The 16258-nt window shown below is 38.8% G+C and overlaps 1 protein-coding gene across 1 annotated transcript in view; it reads right to left on the reverse strand.

Annotated features, from left to right (window-relative positions):
- RELN (reelin) overlaps positions 1–16258 on the reverse strand; it is a 502874-nt gene that overhangs the window by 342874 nt on the left and 143742 nt on the right. The window contains 1 exon segment of the mRNA XM_021063495.1: positions 11205–11340. Coding sequence (XP_020919154.1) covers positions 11205–11340 — 136 coding nt within the window.

The following is a 16258-nucleotide window of genomic DNA, read 5'->3' on the forward strand; positions in this document are numbered from 1 at the left end:
GAATATATAAACAACTTATACAACCCAACAGCAAAAAAACCAATCAATCAATGGAAAAATGGGCAAAAGACCTGAATAGACTGTTCTCCAAAGAAGATATACAGATGGCCAACAAACACATGAAAAAATGCTCAACATTGCTGGTTATAAGAGAAATGCAAATCAAAACGACCATGAGATACCACCTCACACCAGTCAGAATGGCCATCATTAATAAAGCCACAAATAACAAGTGCTGGAGGGGCTGTGGAGAAAAGGGAACCCTCCTGCACTGTTGGTGGGAATGGAAACTGGTACAGCCACTATGGAGAACAGTTTGGAGATACCTTAGAAATCTATACATAAAACTTCCATATGACCCTGCAATCCCACTCTTGGGCATCCCTCCAGACAAAACTCTCCTTAAAAGGGACACGTGCACCCGCATGTTCATTGCAGCACTATTCACAATAGCCAGGACATGGAAACAACCCAAATGTCCATCGACAGATGATTGGATTCGGAAGATGTGGTATATATACACAATGGAATACTACTCAGCCATAAAAAAAGAATGACATAATGCCATTTGTAGCAGCATGGATGGAACTAGAGAATCTCATACTGAGTGAAATGAGCCAGAAAGACAAAGACAAATACCATATGATATCACTTATAACTGGAATCTAATATCCAGCACAAATGAACATCTCCTTAGAAAAGAAAATCATGGACTTGGAGAAGAGACTTGTGGCTGCCTGATGGGAGGGGAGGGAGTGGGAGGGATCGGGAGCTTGGGCTTATCAGACACAACTTAGAATAGATTTACAAGGAGATCCTGCTGAATAGCATTGAGAACTTTGTCTAGATACTCATGTTGCAACAGAAGAAAGGGTGGGGGAAAAATGTAATTGCAATGTATACATGTAAGGATAACCTGACCCCCTTGCTGTACAGTAGGAAAAAAAATTTTTTTTTCCTTTTTTAAAATGATCTTTGTGAGGTAAAAACAATAAAACCCTTTTTTTTTTTTTTTTTGTCTTTTTGCTATTTCTTTGGGCTGCTCCCGCGGCATATGGAGGTTCCCAGGCTAGGGGTCGAATCGGAGCTACAGAATCGGAGCTACCTACGCCAGAGAATCGGAGCTACCTACGCCAGAGCCACAGCAACGCAGGATCGGAGCCGCATCTGCAACCTACACCACAGCTCACAGCAACACTGGATCCTTAACCCACTGAGCAAGGGCAGGGACCGAACCCGCAACCTCATGGCTCCTAGTCAGATTCGTTAACCACTGCGCCACGACGGGAACTCCTAAAACCCTATTTTTTGAAAATATTTTTATCTTGTTTTCACACTAACTGATAATTTATCAGGGTATAGAATTCTGGGAAGACAATTACTCTCCTTCCCCACTTTGTTCCATTGTTGTCTGGTGTCTCCTGTTGCTGATAAAAAGATCACTGCCAAATTAAACTTACAGGTTATCTGCTTTTTTTTTTTTGGTTGCCTTTGAGATTTTCTGTCTTTGATATTCTGAAGGTTCACTATGATCTATGTCAGTGCTAATTTATTTTATTTATCTTGATTAGATAGAAAAGACATATGTCATCCTTAACTCCAGAAAACTCTCCTCCTTTATCTCTTAAAATATGCCTGTCTCCATTCCTTCTATTTTCCCCTTCTAACACTTCTATGTGACATTAACTTCTTCTAGTGTTCTGCACCAGGTTAATAATGTGAAATTATATCCTCACATGATGAGAGCTTTTATTTCTCATAAGTGGCTTTACCAAAGGCTCCAGTCAGATGACAAGCTTCTTTGCTGTTTTCTCAAGCAGAGTGGGATAATCCCTTGAGGCTCCAGGCTTCATGCAGAGGGCCCAGTTCCTGCTCCCTCTCCTTCCCTATCACCTATTTTGAGGAGGCTCATGACCACAGCTCCAGGCCCCACTCAGGTTAAAACTCTAGGACCTAAACCCATGTTTAGAATACCAAGAGGCCACCACAATGTCAGTTCCCACTTCCTTATCCAGCTTTGATAGCTCCTCTTTTTTCCAGAACCTTGTATTTTCTTTTTCCTTCAAGTCAGTTTTATATCTATATCTATTTTCAGTGCTTACTCGTTTTAACCATGGAAAGAGTTTCTGGCATGCCAGTTCATCATGGCTTCCATAATGCTGGAAGTCCTCTGCAAACGTAATTTTAATGTGCTTAAAATTGTAGAGACAGTTTTTTATGCTTTTCTCATTTAATATTCTAATCATTTCCCAAGTTGCTATACTCTTTTCCACAGTTACTATTTTTTAAAGTAACACAGAGTGGTAATAAATGACGGCAGTTAAAAGAACATGTTTTGGATCAAAACAGACCTATCTGTGAGCTTTTCAACCTTGTCCTTCAGTAGTGATGGTGCTAGGAGAGGAGAAGAACTTAGTAGGCTGCCTGGTACACAGGCGTTCACTACACAGAAGTTGCTATTTTTATTAGCACTGTCATTATCATCAAATGGTATTTCAAATTTCATTATGACTCATTTTCCTATTAATGATGATTAGCCTTTCAGCCCAGTTAATTTTTGATATTAGGTACATGGTGGTAAATTTTCATGGCCTAAGGGCACACCTCAAAAGGCCCAGAACTTAAAACATTGTGTCAGGAGATAGGGGCAGTGGGCAGGGAGTCGGGGGTGGCAGAGGATTGACAGGGTTGGTGCAGGGGCTAAGGCCCCAGGGGTTGGAGCAGGGAAAGCCCAGGGCAGTCAAAGAGCAGCTCTAAGGCCTGAGTGCTATGCAAGAAGGCATCCAGAGGGAGTCATCACCTACCACATTGGCCTACCATTGCCCATAAAGTTAAGGATCATAGAACTGCTGCACTGACAAACAAAATTAAACAGTTTGGTTAACCATCTTCTCACATAAACTGCCCTACTTGTCCAGATTAGCAGTTATAATAGTTCAAGTTCACATGACAAGTGCAAAATCTCTGCTTTACTTTACTCCTTCTGTATGTCCTTTGAAGTACAGGGTTACTTTCTGTAAATGTTAAGATAATGTGAGAGGAGAAAAGAATTCATTTGATCCTCTAAATCAGTGCTACACTGATTTCTAATGATGGAAAGGTTCTAGATCTGTGCTGTACAACATAACAGTCACTAGACATATGTGGCTACTGAGAACTTGAAATGTGGTTAGTGTAACTGAAGAACTGAATTTTGAATTTTATTCAACTTTATTTTAAATTTAAAAAGCTACATGTGGCTTGTAGCTAACCTGTTAGAAAGTACAGCTCTAAAAACAAATTTTAGAATGCATGTATTATATATATGCTTATAGGTATATCATGTATATACACATACACCTGTGTGTGTGTGTGTGTGTGTGTGTGTATACACACACATATATACATCTGTATATTAATACACACCCAATGGGACAGAGGACAAGATAAGTTCTTTAAAAAATTCTCATCTGGAAGAACCAATCAAAATTTTATTCCATACTTATAATAATGCCTTAATATTCAGAGATTTTACTAAAAGCGGAATTTTAAAAATCCCACTGCTAATACCTATTATCTAAGTGACTGTACTGGCAAACCATGGAATTGTTGTTGCCATGAAAAAAATTTATTGATCTGTTTCCCAGACATCTTTGTCATCACAGTTTTTGACTGTATAGACAGTCTGAAGAAAAAAATGATTTCACACTTGAGTCTTCTAAAACCAGTTCCATCAAAATACTAACAGAGAAATAACCCAAATCTCTGCCCATATCTCATTTAGGAAATTTCTATCAGATACAAAGAAATGCTAATCACTGTCACACAGAAAGCTTTTAGAATTACTGATTTGGCCTTTCTGCTTTCACAAATGTTCCACATATTTTCAAGTAAGAAGTGTCAAGTGGGGTAGTAATCCTGTCTAAACCACAAGGACTTGGAATAAGGACCATCTTGTGGATTTCAAATCTCAGTCCCTTTACTTAAGTATCCTCCATGGGTTACGATTCCATTATAGGAAGGGAGGGGAAGAAGGGAAGGATGGGTTTGCCCTAGGATTTTGTTTTGGTTTGGTTTGGTTTGGTTCTAAGACTTAACATTAGGAAAAACCACCTTTTCTATTTAAAAAGAATAAAAAAAAAAGCAGAGATTAGAAAAAATTACTAACAGCAATTTACTCTGGCATAAAATTCCACAGATACAGGTTCATCTTTGGACCTTAGTTCAAAATCTTTCATTACTGAATTGGGCCACTTTTTCTCACTATAAAGCAGCTCTACTCTGGTGGTCTTATGTTTTGATGTAAAGAAAAGTGTCAAATGGGACTCCACAAGATTGCCCTAATATAACCAGTGCCACTTACACTGTGGCTTTTCAGAAGGAGACACAGGAAGGGAGAAAGGATACAGAAAAAAAAAAAAAAAAAAAGGCAGAGTTTTGCCTTTTGAATATCTGTAAATTTTTAAAAAATATGTTGTATAACTAATATAACAAAAATAACTTCTTCACACCTTCTTGGTGATTAATGGACATATTTTATCAACATTTTACCATACTCCCTAAAATTAGGTTAAAACCCCAGAAAGCATCTTGACCTCATTTGCCAAAATGTTGGATAAGTAAGAACACAAATTAGTCCCTGAACTTAGACTATCTCCTTGTCCAAGCCTAACTGACAATTTAACTTTGATGAAAAACAGACCTTTGGAGAAATAAGAATTATCATTTAGGCTTCCAGCCACTCACTTTTAAGGGTAGATAATTTTTTATCCTGCCATTCAAATGTATAAGAAGGACTGAAATAATTATCTCAAGTTGGGAAATGTGTTCTAAGAAAGAAAACTGGACCATCAGGAAAAAAATATTAATAACAAGCTTGTGACTTAGGAGACAGATGAAATTCCTCCCTTGGGAAACAGCACATCTGGTTTTATCGAACAGTGTGGATACGATCATTTCAGGCTTACATGAGAAGTAATTTATTTTTGCAGTAAGCTATGTATAACCTACCAAGTAAAACAACATTTGTATGTCCTAACTGTTAGCATTCTTCTCTATAGGCATGAACGCACTCCCCTAAATGTACCCATGGGGGAGTTTCTGATCTTATTTCTAATGTTTAAGTAACAAGGCAAACATGTCCAATGTCTTCTTCTGATGGATGTGAATAAATGGGCAACCATACTATCTTTCATGAGGGATTCTCCAGACAGACTAGAATGGTTCTCATAAAAAATTAAAGGCACCAGAGATACACTCAAGGTGGTATTTCAAATCTCTGTATCTGTATTGCTTTGAGCCTGTTCAGTGTTCAGAAACTGCTAGCGCCTTCAATTATTTTAAATGATTTTTTTTTTTTTGGTCTTCTTGTTTAGTGTACTTTTAAGGTCCCTATAGGAGAATCTTCCCTTATAATATCTAATGTTCAAATATGGTCCACCTGTTACCTCTTTGCTGTCCTGAGTTCAATTCTTTGTTTGTGTTTCAATATCAAGCAGAACACTGCTTGCTTCATTCTGCTCTCAGTTTTGAGGGACTTCACTAAAGGTTAAATCAGCATTAATTTAGGCACAAAACTGATCTTCTTTTATGTTCTATTTTTATTCTAATATTACGGTAGCATCTCTGCCCAAGCAGTTAAACTTAAAATTAATGGTGATCAATTTTGCCTTCAATCCACAGATTCTCTCCCTATGTGTGATCTCCTTGTAACATGTGTTGAGATAGAATCAGCACCCAAAGAATGAATCTCCATCACACGTATCAAGATCAGACCCATGACTGACACATTAGTCTAATAACTTCTTCACATTTCAGAAGTTTAAATCAGTGCCTTAGGATATTTGAATGAATTTTAGAGTATCTCCTATAGAGACAGATTTCAAAATGAGGATAGGGAACACATGTCAGCCACTTTAAAAAGTTTAAAAGAGTCTAATATCCCATTAAAAACTCTATTGCATTTTCATCATATCAATATGATGGGTATTTTATCATAAAAATAGGTAAATAAACGATGATTTTAGAGGCAAATGTAGTGAAGTAGCAAAAGAATCACCTGTTTGAAAATGGACTGGCTTCTGAATCCAGGCCATGACAATCATTAGGTGAGTTATGTTAGGCAAGTTACATAATATCTCTGAAGTTTGACTGACTCATCTGTAAACTGAGGTGATAATAGCACCTACTTATACTAAGTGAAGTAAGCCAGAAAGAAAAAGACAAATCCCATATGATATCACTTATTTGTGGAATCTGAAATATGGAACAGATGATTCTATCTAAAAATAACAAACAAATAAACAAACAAAAACAGAAACAGATCATGGCCAAGAAAAACAGACTTGGAGTTCCCAGGGGGAGTGGGGAGGGAGAGGGATGGATGGGCATTTGGGGGTTTTTTGGATGCAATCTGTGATATTTGGAATGGATGGGCAATGGGACCTTACTGTACAGCACAGGGAAATATGTGTGACTGGGTCACTTTGTTGTACAACAGAACTTGATGAAACACTGTGAATCAACCAGACTTTAATAATCATAATAACAATAAAAATAATAGCACCTACTTCACAGAATTACTGTGAGAATAAAATGGATTAAAAGATGTAAACTACTTAGAACAGTGGCTGGTGCCTTGTAAATTTTCAAAAATATTAAGTTTGCAGTTGCTATTTCACAACCATCTTTCCCTGTTAGATTCTCACGAACTTTCACATAGGATACCCTGGAGATTTTCTCCCTTCCTCCCTCCCTCCCTTTCTCCTTCTTTCTTTCCTCCCTCGCTCCCTCTTCCTTCCTTCCCTTCTTCCCTCCTTCTCCTTGCGTCATCCTGTCCTTACGTTTTTGCCTCCTCCTCCTCCCTCTCCTCTTCCTCCTCCTTTTTTTCTTCTTTCCCCTCCCTCTCTTCTCTCTGTATCACCTCCTCATCTCTGGGCACTTTATTTTTAATTTACATCCGAAATCTTTGGATAATTAAGTGCCTCTTTTAACTTAAGGCTTACTAGACATTGAAGACTAATCAAATACAAAAGTAAAGACAAACTGTACAAGATCTAGACACTAAGCAGATCTCTGGATTAAATTATCACTTAAAATATAAATGTTACCAACCAGTGTCATAAAACTAATGACGAAATAATTTTAGTTACTGATCCATTTAACATATCTGTACTGGTATAGCCAGCAACTTTATCCTCAGGCCATCCTCTTCTCTGAGTCTCACACTTGATTATTTTTAATGAGAAAGGCACTAAAAACACATCCCAAATGACTATGTGGCTAAAAGGTTAACCAATAAAATCTGGCTTATTCAACCAGCATGCCACTTACTCTTCTCTGGGACAGCACATTATATAATTGTTTGGGATTTCAGTTCAAATGTTCCATAATTCTTTCTTTCTTTTTTTTTTTTTTTTTTTGTCTTTTTGCCTTTTCTAGGGCCGCTCCTGAGGCATACGGAGGTTCCTGAGCTAGGGGTGCAATCGGAGCTATAGCCACCGGCCTATGCCACAGCCACAACAACGCGGGATCCAAGCTGCGTCTGTGACCCACACCACAGCTCACAGCAACGCCAGATCCTCAACCCACCAAGCAAGGCCAGGGATCGAACCCGCAACCTCATGGTTCCTAGTCGGATTCGTTAACCATTGCGCCAACACAGGAACTCCATCCATAATTCTTATTATGACAAATTTTTTTAAAAAAGATTTAAAGAGATAACTGGGTTTTAAAATTACAGAGTTTACATCATACACTGTCTGTACTAATATGAGGTTGCAAAACCAGGTACAGTGTCAATTCAATTTCCAGTTCTAGAGACACTACATACATGGTAAATGATAAATATTAGTTGTGGATGTCTTCAAATCCAAGACACTATCAATTATAAGCTTTAGAAATAAAGCAAATGCTGCAAATTATAATCATAAGATGCCATCAAATGTAAGATGCAACTTTAGAGATTCCAAAATGTTAAAAAAATTCTATATTTGGAATCAATGAAATAGATCATTGCTAGCTATTAAGAAATATTTATTGAGGATCTTCTATTGTCTACTGTTCAGTATTAGAAACTATTACGTATTTAAAAACACACATAGAGTCCCTCACCTTGGGGGATTTAAAATCAAATTATAAAAGAAAACACACATGTGAAAAATTGAGTAATGATATGAATTTAACTAATGATATGAAAAATCATACATCTATATTGTTGGCATAGATTTACTTTGTGTTCTTCCAAAAAAGTAATTCTTATTTTATTTTATTTAGCCATGCCCATGTCATGCCAAAGTTGCCAGGCCAGGGACTGAACCCAAGCTACAGCAGTGACAACACTGACTTCTTAATCATTAGGCCACCAGGGAACTCCCAAGTAATTCTTGTTTTAAATGAAGTTATACACGGCAAGTATTTAAATTATCCTAACAAGTGCCAACATGAGAGAGAGTCAGAGAAAGAGAGAACATTGAACATCATACACAGTTGTCCTCCATATCCCTGGATTTTGCTTCCACAGTTGGGTGAATCTCTGGATGTGGAAACTGCAGATACAAAGGACCAGCTATATTATGCAGTTTTATGTAAGGGACTTGAGCGTATATGGAAGGTTCTAGAACTGATCCCCCATCCTCCCCAGGATACAGAATTCAAAGGGAATTTTCTGTGATTTATATGTATAAGTCCCTGAACCAACTGTGAAGGAATCATAAAGAAATGAGAATTTGGCCTAGGATAGACCATGATAGAAAATAATATTTTTTAAAAAGAATATATATATGCGTGACTGAGTCACTCTTCTGTACAGCAGAAACTGGCATGCCATTGTAAATCAACTATACTTTAATTTTTAAAATGTGAGAAAAAAAGGAATAAGAACTTGTCCCTGACCAACCTAATCTAATAGAAAAGGTAAGAAATGAACTCAAATAAGTATATAGTAAAAATATGATCAGCATTATAATAGAGTTAGAAGCAAAATGTGACAATACAATCACTTCTGTTGTTAATGTCTTAGAAGGCTTTACAGAAGGTTTTTTAAGGATGCCAGCTTGAAGAATGAGTAGGAACTCAACAACTGGATTTGAGAGTAAAAAGCGTTCTAGGCTAAGGGGAAAGTGAGGAGAAAGTCATGGACTGTTTAGGGAATTATGGGAAACACTGCCAATGTGTGACCATCAGGAGGGGCAGGCTACAGGAAATAAGAGAGAGAATGACAAATAGCATGATTTGGAAGAGCCTTCAAACCCATACCAAAGGGCTTGGTCTTTAGAAGGCAGTTTTAGGATATCCAAGTTTGTGCGATCAAACATGTGCCTCAGGAAGAGTAACTGGACAGCAGTGTGCATGCAGGACAGACTAGACAAGAAAAAGGCTGGAGCTGAACAAGCAACTACTGCAGTCATCTTAGGAAGAGGTACTGGAAGGAAAGGGTTCAAGCATGAAAAACTTTCTGAGGGAGAAAATGACAGGACTAAATGTCAACCAGCTGGGTGGGACAAATCTGTTTGCAGCCTGAGTAACTCAAAGGGTAGGCAGCAAGAATATATAATCAGTGATGAACCCTTGACAGTGAAATGTGTATTAAGGGGGAAGGAACTATAGTGGTAAATTTTGGAAAACGCAGGTTTTATGCAGAAGGTTGGAAGAGAACACCATTCAAGATGACTTCCAGTTCTATTTCGCCTGACTGCCTGGAAAATAGCTGTTTCTGAGCTGCCTTTGACCTTATCCGATTGGCCTACTCACCCATTCCACGAACATTTAGTGAATGCTTACTGTGTGCAGGGACTGTGCTAGACAGTTGGGGTGAGTCAATGAACAAAACAGACAAAACAGTCTTGCCTTTGAGGAACTTGGATTTCAGCAGGAACAGACAGATAATAAATAACATATGCAATTAAATAAATAAAGTATACCGTGAGTTAAAGTGAAAAAAATGCTATGGGGAAAAAGAAGCGATGACTAAGAAAGATGAGGAGTGGTGATTGTGGGGCAGAGGTGGGGAGGGGGCATCTATATTGAGAGATGTCACAAGTCACAGCCTTTGAAGCCTAGTGCAGCATTTATCTAAGGATGCTGCTGGGACACTGTTCACTACACTTCCCTGTTCCTCTCAGTGAAAGCACAGGAGAGATTCATAAATTTCTATGGAGTCCTGACTTCTTACCACCATGAATCAGCTAACTGATCACATTCTTCACGGAACTAATGGCTACTAGCAAGCTAAAAGCTAAATCTGCGGTCTTCTTCTAAACCAAATATGGGGCCTCAAAGCATTGTTTATACCTGTTCTTATCTTGTTTTCTGAACATCATTTTCCTATTGCCTTGATTTCTTCACACACTTACCTTATTGTGTATTTCTGTCAGCTAAAACCCAATTTAGATCTCCTGAGATACAAATAAGTATGCAAATGTAAACTGCAAAATGACTTTTTTTTTTTTTTTTTTTACAGCTTTGGCCTCTTTTTGATGCCAAAATGGATGGATTTAATTAAGGTTAAACCTGTTAAAATAACACATTTAAATAGTTACTATATATGGAATGCCATGGGAGGTACATTTGTAACCAAACAAGACCCTGTGGGGCCTTGTGGGGACAGAACCAAGGCCCATGTCCTATACCTGCCTCTTGTGAGCAGAAAATCTTCAGCCTCCTTGGCCTTCCCTGAGTGTCAAATAATAAATTTAATCAGGGAACTGAGAAAGTGCATTAACAAAGGAAAACAAGCAAGACAAAATAATAAAAGTTTAGCTATTACACAACTCACGAACCACAGATAATATTCCTTTTCGAGGGCTGCAGACAATACTCTGTGCCATACCCTTTGAGCTGCTTTTCGGATACTGAAACCCCTACCAGGTGGAAGAAGTTAATTGTATGTCCACCAAGCACACTAACCCCAAAAGGTTGATGATATTGACTCCTGATCACCTTACCACCAACCAACAAGAATAACGTCTATAAGCTGATCACACACCCCGCAACCCTTTCCCTCACCCTGTCTTTTAAAACCTTTCCCTGAAAGAACACTGGGGAGTTTAGGTCTTTTGAGCACTAGCTGCCTGGACACCTTGCTTGGTGCCCTGCAATTAATGCTGCACTGTCCTTCACCACAACCCAGTGTCAACAGATTGACTTTACTGTGCACAGGTGAGTGGCCCCAAGTTTGGTTCAATAACATGTGCTTTCTGTACCAGTCAGACACTTTGGGTACTTACATGAAATTGACGCAGCCTGTGCCAGCAGGTGGAGCAATCCAGACGAAGCTGAGGTTGGTCGTGGGCAGATGACTCACGTGAGAGGCCACCACGCTACACATAAACTGGTTACCAAACTGGTGGTCAGACATGATCCCTGACAAACAGAAAGGAAGGGAAGCCGTTATATAAAACAAAACAAAGTCCTTCTTATTATGGTCTAACAATATTTTCTGAATATTTTCTTTGTGTTAGGATTCAACATGCTCTTTGGCTTCCCCATAAGTTATTCAATTTTCCACTTTCTATCATTAGAAAGAAATGTATCATTTAAGACATTACTGTTAAGGCGCAATCTAGTAACCTCACTAGCATAGTATTTGCTTTGTTTTGATTTTGTTGATTGGCCTTTGCCCCTCACCAAAGACCACCAGGACCACATCTGCAGTAAAACAAGGTTGGATTTATTGTAAGTATTTACAGCAAGGAAGACCAAATACTATTGGGCTTATGTCAGGTTATTTAAGACAGTGGGGTGATCAAGCTGGCCCAGGAATTTGCTGATTATAATACTGAAAGTCCTGCATCCCTCAGTCTTATTGGGGCTGTTCCAGGGAAAGTGCTTTTGCTTCTGGGTTTGGTATTCTCAGAGAGTGGGAGCAATTTTATACTGAATACCTTAATAATTTTTATGTATGATACATGAAGAATGGGGAAGGACTAAAGCTAAGATGGATTTTTTAAAAAAAGCAGCAGCAGTAATGTTAGCACAGAGAGGGGATGGTGGTCATTGTTTGTGGTTTGCACCATGTTCTTGCTTTGGTCTGTTTTCGGGCATGATTACAAAGTGGTCCTGCTTTGTCACAAACCATTACTATCTCAGAGTCTGATGTGGATGACCAATGCAACTGCTCATGTTCAACATAAGAACATCAAGCTCTAGCTTTGACTGCCAGGTCAGCTCCTAGCTGAGTAATCAGGAGATGCTTTTTTCTTTTTAATAAGCTGATTCCCTTAGGTTTACCTCAGCTAGAAAATATTAATAGAGAACTCAACAAAAAGAAAATGAACAATTCAACTATTTATTTATTTAGTCTTTTTTTTTAGGGCCGCACCCGAGGCATATGGAGGTTTCCAGGCTGGGGGTTGAATTGGAGCTGAAGCCGCCAGCCTACACCACAACCATAGCCACACTGGATCCAAGCCGCATCTGTGACCTATGTTACAGCTCACGGCAACACCAGATCCTTAACCTACGGAGCAAGGCCAGGGATCAAACCCTCGTTCTCATGGATGCTAGTTGGGTTCGTTAACTGCTGAGCCCTGACGGGAACTCCATACAACTCATTTTTTTTAAAAACACACAAAAGATCTGAACATGCACTTCACCCAAAAAGGACATACAGATGGTAAATAAGCATACAAAAAGATGTTCAACATCGTATCACTATGGAATGGCAAATTAATGCAATAAAATACCACTACACACCTAATATTTGGCCAAAATCCCAAACACTGACAACCCCAAACTCTGGTGAGAATGTGGAGCCACCAGAACGCTTCTTCAATGCTGGTGAGAATGCAAAATGGTTTGGCCACTTTGGAAGACAGTTTGGCATTTTCTTACAAAAATAAACATGCTCTTACCATACAATCCAGCAATTGAGCTCCTTGGTATCTAGCTAAGGAGTGCAAAATATATGCCCATACAAAACCCTGCATATAGATGTATATTGCAGTTTTTATTCGTAACTGTTAAAACTTGGAAGCAATCAAGAGGTCCTTTAGTAAGTGAATGGATGATTAACTGGTGGAACATACAAACAATGGAATACTATTCAGAGCTAAAATGAAATGAGCTATCGAGCCATGAAAAGCCATGACTAAATAAATGTATACTGCTAAAGAAGCTGATCTGAAAGAACTACATATTGTTTGATTCTACCTATACGACATTCTGGAAAAGGCAAAATTAGGGAAACAGAGGTTACCAGGGGTTAGGAGAGAGGGAGGGAGATATGAATAAGCAAAGAACAGAGGATTTTTTTAGGCCAGTGAAACTATTGTGTATACTACTACAATGATGGATGCATAGCGATATGTATTTGTCAAAACATATAGGATGTACAACAACCCTAATGTAAACTGTGGACTTGAGTAATGATGTGTCAATGTAGATTCATCTGTTGTAACAAATTTATCACTTGTGATGTGGGATGTTGGAAAGGTTGTGGCAGAGGGGACGGTGGTATACAGAAAATCTCTGTACCTTCCATTCCACTTTTCTGTGACCTAAAACTGCTCCAAAAGTTTCTTAATAAAAATATTTCCAGGAGCAGGCAGCTAAATAAAAATTTAATTTACTAGGCTTTGTGAACTTGGGCAAATGACTTACTCTCTCCGAGATCCCATTTTCTTGTCTGCAAAATGAAAATGCCAGGTCCAGCTCATCCAAAAATTGTTATGAGAATTAAATGAGCCAATACATATGACAGCCTTGGGTACAGTACTGCTGTGTTTGGATTGGTACCCTTCCCACATGTCATTATAGCAGTTCATACATGGCTCCATCATAATTCTGACCACCTTTCCAAGTCATCTACGCAGGACTAGGTCTTTGATCTTTATATTTCAAGCAATTATCACAATGTCTGGCAAATCACAGATACTCAAGAAATATTTTCTGAATAAATATAAAGATGATTTAACTATAAAAATAAAAGACAACAGAAGTTGCATATAAATGTTATATTAACTAGTAAAATAGATTCTTCCAGGAGAGAAAGTCGTTCAGAGTAGGTCATGCTGGCCAAATAATAGAAGAACAAGTCTATATTTTGACATATCCTAATGATGCTCTTTATCTCATTCAAATTTATATGTATATATAAACATATATAATCATATAAGTATAAATATATATAGCTTATATGAAATATATATTATATAAAAATGTATAATTTTTTTTCCTAAAGCTTCATCTTGAGACAAAAGTCATCAAGCCAGAGAAACCACAAGGTTAGAGAGGATGACAGACTCCCAGGAAAACTGCAGTGTGCTGAAGGAGACAGTAGCCATGACTCAGGAAATGCCACTCCCTTCTGGTCGGTCATAAAGCAAAGATCCAATGTGCAGAAAATGACACATCTGCAGAAGTTAGCCTGGCCAAAAAGGAAAGCAAAAGTCCCAGCCGCAGTCATGTGGGAAGGGAAATGAATCAAACAAAGTAAGGCTTCAGGGTTTCCGAGCCTTGGTAACAGGATTCATGTTCAAATATCTCCTCTCTTCCCAAAGCTCCTCTTAGAAAATGAGTCAATGTCTAGGCTGCATATGGCCTGGCAGAATTTTATAAGCTTGCTATAGAGTTGGAATTGCCTCATGCCCTACCCTGGGTAAACACACCACAGAACAACATTCCTGCAATCCAACACAGCAGTTCTCCAGCGTAGCTACACAGCAGCATCACCTACAGAGACCGAATAAAGACTGGTTCCCACACCTTCTGATTTAACCTGTTTGCGGTAACCATGCCTGGGTCTTGTGAGTTTTAAAGGCACACCAAGCAATTCTAATGTGTTGCTGAGTACATGCATTAAAAATGTGTCTGGAGTACCCATCGTGATTCAGGAAAAATGAGCCCAACTAGGATCCATGAGGACCCAGGTTTGATTCCTGGCTTCACTCAGGGGGTTAAGGATCTGGCATTGTCTTGAGCTATGGTGTAGGTCGCAGATGTGGCTCAGATCTGGCATTGCTATGGCTGTGGTGTAGGCCAGTGGCTACAGCTCCAATTCAATCCCTAGCCTAGGAACCTCCATATGCCTCGGATGCAGCCCTAAAAAGACAAAAATATATATATATATATACGTCTTAGTAAAATTTTGTACAGAATTCAGGGTTTAGAGTAGTATCACTGCAGTATCAATACACGGTTTGAAAGTATCCATCAGTGTCTTGTACAATGGCCCTGGTAGGAAGGAAAAATAGCCTGTCCTCTTACCCAGGACTTCTCAAACCGTCCCAAATATGTATTCTGAGGACCTTTCTACGTACCTTCAAATACTGTGAGTGTAAGTGGTATTTGCTTTCTTAACACAGTGCGCTGTCATGTTATACTGCTATCACATTTTAATTGGCATTTTCTTTGAGAACATCTAGAAGGTAGTCAGAGTTGCAACTATTACAAATCTATTTAATATCAACCAGCAGAAAAAAAATAGTATTTATCGGATCCCTACTTTGTGTCAAACATTGTATTAGGCCCTATGGAGGTACACGGAAGAAATAAAGGACATAGTCCCTGCCCTGAAATGACGTCTGCTGGGAAAAGAAAATCAGAGCAAACTAGCATTCTAAATAAAACAACTAGAAAATAAGTGCTCACTGGGTGGTATTTGTAAAAAAATACAAAGGAAGAGAGAAAGAGTGATTAATGTATACAGTGATAATAATGACAACTAAGCTTATTGAGCACTTAATATGTCCTGATACTTGTCTAAATGCTTCCTGAATATGAACTTGTTCAAGGCTCTTAACAATCCAATGCGGAAGGAGCTGTAATTTTCTCCATTTCACCCATTAGGACACTAAGATGATGGAGATAAAAACTCACTTAGTGTTATACCTCAAGTGGGCAGGATAGCTTGGATTCAAACCAATGCCTCTGCTGCACAGTCAGAAATGGCTCTGCTGAAGAGAGAGAGATTGGAACAGAGTCTTAAGGGGAAAGCTAAGATCTCCCACATTTGTTTTTATGTACATGAGGCAGCAAAGAATAAGCAAGACATCGTACCCTCAGCTCCCTCCATCACACGCTGCTGCATGACCTTGGTCAGGGTGCTCTCAAGCTTCAGTTCCAGCATCTATAAGCTGCTGGTCACCAAGATCACTAAGATTCCTTGGTTCCTTAGCTCTCCAAGTGCAATTTCAATGAACAGAAGAGAGATGGGAGGACAGCTCACAAAGGCAGATAGAATGAGCAGAGGTATGCATGTAAAATGAGAACCAGAGGAAGGAAAGCAGTCAACATCAGCTTCCCGTGTGCTGTGCAACACAATTTACTGCAAGCGCCACAA

Source organism: Sus scrofa, chromosome 9 (assembly GCF_000003025.6).
Source record: "Sus scrofa isolate TJ Tabasco breed Duroc chromosome 9, Sscrofa11.1, whole genome shotgun sequence".
NCBI classification, from domain to species: domain Eukaryota; kingdom Metazoa; phylum Chordata; class Mammalia; order Artiodactyla; family Suidae; genus Sus; species Sus scrofa.